Consider the following 5,869-nt stretch of genomic DNA (forward strand, 5'->3'; position numbering starts at 1 on the left):
CCTGGGCTCGCCTCTGATGAGCAACCTTTAATAGAAACCGGCACCATGTCCACCTTCCCTCTCAGAGACTCTGCTGAGCTGGAAGGGCAGGAGATGTGTGGGCAGGAGGGATGGGCACACATCAATTTGTCTATTGATTTGGAGCCAAAAATGTAAGAATCACATGTGGCATGCAACCCAGCTAAAATAATTTGAGAGACAAAAAAACTTTAAATGTGACTTTATTTTTTTTAATTAAATCTTTATTGTTCAGATTATTACATTTGTTCCTCTTTTTTTCCCCCATAACTCCCCTCCTCCCAGTTCCCGCCCCACCCTCCGCCCTCACTCCCCACCCACTGTCCTCATCCATAGGTGCACGATTTTTGTCCAGTCTCTTTCCGCATCTCCCACACCCCTTTCCCCCCCCAAGAATAGTCAGTCCATTCCCTTTCTATGTCCCTGATTCTATTATGATCACCAGATTATTTATTCACTTGATTCTTAGATTCACTTGTTGATAGATGCATATTTGTTGTTCATAATGTGTATCTTTTTTTCTTCTTCTTCCTCTTCTTAAAGGATACCTTTCAGCATTTCATATAATACTGGTTTGGTGGTGATGAACTCCTTTAGCTTTACCTTATCTGTGAAGCTCTTTATCTGACCTTCAATTCTGAATGATAGCTTTGCTGGATAAAGTAATCTTGGTTGTAGGTTCTTGGTATTCATCACTTTGAATATTTCTTGCCACTCCCTTCTGGCCTGCAAAGTTTCTGTTGAGAAATCAGCTGACAGTCATATGGGTATTCCCTTGTAGGTAACTGGGTTTCTTTCTCTTGCTGCTTTTAAGATTCTCTCTTTGTCTTTTGCTCTTGGCATTTTAATTATGATGTGTCTTGGTGTGGTCCTCTTTGGATTCCTTTTGTTTGGGGTTCTCTGCGCTTCCTGGACCTGTAAGTCTATTTCTTTCACCAGGTGGGGGAAGTTTTCTGTCATTATTTCTTCAAATAGGTTTTCAATATCTTGCTCTCTCTCATCTTCTGGCACCCCTATAATTCTGATGTTGGTACGCTTGAAGCTGTCCCAGAGGCTCCTTATACTATCTTCGTATTTTCGGATTCTTTTTTCATTTTGCTTTTCCAGTTGGGTGTTTTTTGCTTCTTCACGTTTTGAATCTTTGACTTGATTCTTGCGCTCCTCTGGTCTGCTGTTGGGTGTCTGTATAATATTCTTTATTTCAGTCAGTGTATGCTTAATTTCTAGTTGGTTCTTTATCACAACATCGAGGGTCTCATTAGATTTTTTGAGGATCTCACTACATTTATCAGCAGTCTCACCAGTCTTTTCGAGGGCCTTACTAAGTTTATCGGCAGCTTCTAGACAGTTCTTGAGAGACCTTAAAAGTGTGGTTTTGAGCTCTATATCTTCCATTTCTGACATTTGCATCCTGTTTCTTTGTCTCCGCATTTTTTTTATCTTTTCTTGGTGCACCCCCTAGTGGTCTTTGTGCGCAGTCTTATTGTAATTAAGCCTTGATTGTTGTCCGAAATACCAGGGGTGATTTGACCTCCAGGTTAACTGGCTATGAGAGTCAGCTGTGTCTGCAGTGGGAGAGCTTCTGTGCTGGATCTCTAGGGCGGTGCTAATCTAGCATTTGCCTGAGGCTATCTGGCAAATGGCTCTGTGCAGGGCTTGGGCAGGGCGGGTCCCCCGGGATCTACAGGGCAGGCAGAGCAAGCAGTTATGGCTGCTCTCAGTTCCGTCCCTAGGTGCTCTGCCTCTCAGAGTCCCAGCAACCGCTGCAAACCTCGGAGAGAAAGCTGCCTTCGAGTTCCGACCGAAGCCAGACCTGCTTCTCCCGTTTGAGTCTGGGTCCCCAGAGACTCGCCCGGATCTGGAGCTCAGAGTCTGAAACTCCCTCCCGATTGAAAACAACAACTGCGCCCTCACCCTCAGCCCGCTCCGCGCGCACACTCCGCACCTGAGTATTTCACTTCAGCACTGCGCCTCCTCTGAGTCTGGGTATGATATTCTCTTTCCTCCTAGTTATAGAATTTCCACTCAGCCAGCCTTCCTGTGGTTCTGGATGATGTCCGTTCTGTCCTTTAGTTATATCTCTGAAGTGGTTGTTCGAGGCAGCAATCTCCGGTGTTAACCTATGCCGCCATCTTGGTTTCTCCCGTGCTCTAGTTCTTAAAATCAAACTTGTTCCACCAAATCCAACACCCTGAATTTATCCAAATTGTAGAAACATGCTTTTACCACCCGTCCACCAAAATACCTCCCATTCAGATCAAGGACAGCTTTAATTGCTGATTCAACCCTCTCAAATTCTAAAAATATTCGTACTGCTTCATCATCAGGGGCACCAGGAATTTCAAATATCACACATTTTCCAACTTTGCCATATTTTTCACACTCTTCCTTGGTTTCAACTTCCAAGTCTTCATCTGCCTCTCCTGCACCAACCACGTTCCTTAGTAGGACCACTTTCGCAGGACATTTAAGTATTTCAGTTAATGGATTTGAATCTGACTTCTTGGTTGCATCTTTCTCTGTGACTTCGCCCACAATGATCTTGCCTCCTCGCTTGCTCGTCTTCTCCACTGACAACGCCATGCTCAGCCCTTGCTCGTGTTTACCAAGACCTTGGCCTTCCCGAAAGCCATACTTCTGCATGATTTTATGTGCTACTGTGCCACCCATGTTGGCAAGGAAGGAGTTTCCAGGGCCCGTTGGAGATCTGGGTCTGTCCTGTTCCTCATACACAGGTGGAGGAATGGCAGCTTTAGAAGACTGTGAGCGAGGTCTTGAATCCTCTTCATAAGGAAATTCTCGGGGTAACTCTTTGTCTTTCTCTACATCATCTTCATCTTCATCAGAATCTGGACCTGGTCTCCTTGAAAACCCACTGGCTTCATGTCTGTCTTTACGCCTCTTTTCTCTCTCTATTTCTTTTTGTCTTTCCAGCTCCCGCTGTCTCTGCTGTTCTTCTCTCTGGCGCTTCACTACTTTCTCATAATCATTAGGAAACATAGGATCATAGTCATCAGCTAAGGGAATCAAAACTTCTCCTGCAGAAAATCCACTGGGTATGGGATCCTTAAGGCCAGCTGCTACGTGAGGCGGGGTGTCCACAATCTGCCGGTCATCTGACGCGCCACCTCGCTTTAGGTCGATTACTGGGGCAAGGACTGTACTTTGTTTTGTTCTCTGGCTCTTTGCTTGAGTGAGAGCTGCCTTCTTCACCTGAAGCTGAGACTGCAGAAGTTTGAAGTTTTTGGACCAGCCTTCTGTTTTTGAGTTACTGGTCTCCACTCCCAGGTCATCATACAACGACATCTTTTCAGTTTAATTCCGATCTGCCAGGCTGACCCTCCCACTGGGCCGCAGCGGCGCACCAAGGCTCAGGGGCCGCGCTGAGGGCAGGCTGGGCGCACTCGGCGTCAGCCCCTGATGGCCTGGACCGCAGCCGGTGCCAACCCCTACGCTGAGTAGAGCATGAGACTCTTAATCGTAGGGTTGTGGGTTCGTGCCCCACATTGGGCACCAATTGTTGGGGTCCAATTCCAGCAGGTCCAGGGGTTCCCAAAGGTGTGGACGGAGCCGGCGAAGGAATGACACGGAGACAGTGTTCAGTTGATCAGCAGTCTAGCCAGGTTCTGTCTAAATGTGACTTTAAAACACATTTATGGTATTAATAGTTAAAATGAGGAATACAGCACAGGCGTGCTCACTGAGGTGCCTTACTAGGAAGCAAGGATGAACTTCACCATTGCGGGAGCTAACTCAATGAGCACACAGTGGAAACATTGACTTTTAAAAAAAAAAAATGAATTATTTAATGAGATAATCTTGAAGATTCTGCTTTTAAGAGGGAAGCATTTGTGAAAATTGCTGGAAAAGACAGAGGCCTGTGGGAATCTAGTCAGAAAAGCCTGTGGGGTGACAGGTGCACGTGGGACCTCCCTTCCGCTACCCCCACCTCAGGAGGGTGGGAGCTGAGCACCTGAGATCAGTTATAGGAACCCAAGGGATGGTCTCTCACATTTCACTAAAGTTTGATGAGTGACTAGAAAGAGCAGCATCTTGAATGAAAATGTCAGAATTTAAATACACTTAAAATCCTCAAATACACTTCTTACTTCTATATCGCTTGTATTTACTTCAAAGAATCCTAAACTCTCTGTAGTCATTTGCAAATATCTTCATAATAAATATCCCATTAAATTCAGCATTCGTTCAGTGGCTGGATCTCAAATGAAGACAAGCAAGTTTATAGTTAAAGAGAGAGGAAAAAAGAGAATGAGAGAGAGAGGAGAAGTGGGGAGAGAGAAGGAGAGAAATGGAGGTCCATAATAGCACTGTGACTTGACCCTCGAGGCTTCTTAGGAATGAACCAACGTAGGAATCTGGACTTAAATGGCAGGATCATCCAGGCCCCCTGCCTCTAGGAACGGCCATCCTTACATCATCTGGGAGGTGAGACTGAGTTTTATCATCTCAAGAAGGGGAGAGAAGGAAAGAATTTGCTTCAGATCAGCAAATGTCTGCCCCAGCCCTGATGCCCTTGGACCCCACTCCCTCTGCAGTGAAAGGGTCACCGGGCCCCAAAGTGGTCCAGGGCACAGCCCAGAATCAATTACCTCCTCCAGAAGGATGGGGGTGTGAACACCGTCAGACAGTCACAAATTACCTAGAGCTGGAAAAAAACATTTTTCTAACTAATATGATCTTCCTGCCAGATAAGCAGCTCCTTCTCTGACTGATCAGCTGCAGCTTCATTGCCTTCCAGACCCCGTCTCCCCTCCCCCTCCCCCTTCCCAGGAAGAGTAAATCACTTTCCGAAAGGCGGCTTGATATAATGGCGGTACATCTTCTCAAACATAGGTAATAGAACAGTGTGCACAATCACCTTTGGCAGAAAAGCCCAGCCACGGACACGTCCGCTTCTTGGCTCCAGGGGGCCTGCAGTAACACTCCTCATAAATCGGCTGGGAGATCCTGGGAGATACGACCCTGCTTTATAGCTAAGGCCAGCATTCAGTCACCAAGGACATGATCGCTGGGGGATAAGGTCGTGGAGCCTCTTTTGGTGTCATCCCCCTGAGATGTTATCAGATGCTCAACCCTAAAGCAAGAGAAACAAACTGATAACAAAATTGGGGGGAGGGGACATGAGAGGAAATGTGATAATCCATCAACTCACCTGTGGAGAAAGTACCAGGGAAAAGCAGTATTGATTTTTTTTACAAGCCAGTGCACAGATTTGTCAGACAGAAGCACAGAGATGTCAATGCCCAGAGCCACCATCCCTAGCAACCCCAGAACCTCTGCGGGACAGACACCTCCCAAGGGTAGGAGCAGAGGCAGCGTTTGGACACATTTCCAGGCCTGGCTCAGAGGGGTTGTCAGCTTTATTATAGAGAAATGCCCACCACCACCCCCCACAATGGGTATGTGTGCTCTCTGCCACCACCAAGGCAGAGGTAGGATATACAGAAAAAGACATCCAGTAGGACATACTTTGCATCCTGAGAGAGGCACCTTCGTGTTCTGAGCTGGACCACAGTCACCTGTCCTCCATGGAGCTGTGTGTGGGAGATGCTTCTGCCATTGGGGTCACAGGAAGGTCACAAACATTTACTCACATGGAAATCTGCAAAACTAATGGACAATTTTAGATTTCAGAGAAAATCTACTGGAACACAGTTTCATCTCTTACCCAACAAAAGAGAATCTGGACCAATTATCAAGGTGGATTGTTTATTTAGCCAGGAGAGAATCACTCTGGCACCCCAGGTTTCAGATGCTTAGAATCCACTGAGGTCTAGGTCTCACTAATGCGCCCACCAAAGAAACATCTGGAGACAGATAGTGAGATTCA

The 5,869-nt window shown here is 46.4% G+C and overlaps 1 protein-coding gene across 1 annotated transcript; it reads right to left on the reverse strand.

The window, feature by feature from the left end:
* Window positions 1-2,163: 2,163 nt before the first annotated feature.
* On the reverse strand, window positions 2,164-3,324 carry LOC118656694 (splicing factor 45-like). The gene has a single exon (XM_036310240.1). The coding sequence runs from the start codon at window positions 3,322-3,324 to the stop codon at window positions 2,182-2,184; it is 1,143 nt and encodes a 380-aa protein (XP_036166133.1). The 3' UTR covers window positions 2,164-2,181.
* Window positions 3,325-5,869: the final 2,545 nt, after the last annotated feature.

This window comes from Myotis myotis, unplaced genomic scaffold (assembly GCF_014108235.1).
Source record: "Myotis myotis isolate mMyoMyo1 unplaced genomic scaffold, mMyoMyo1.p scaffold_m19_p_5, whole genome shotgun sequence".
Taxonomy (NCBI): domain Eukaryota; kingdom Metazoa; phylum Chordata; class Mammalia; order Chiroptera; family Vespertilionidae; genus Myotis; species Myotis myotis.

Coding starts and splice junctions, on each gene's coding strand:
- LOC118656694 (XM_036310240.1), bottom strand. CDS start 3,324: ATGTCGTTGTATGATGACCTGGGAGTGGAGACCAGTAACTCAAAAACA.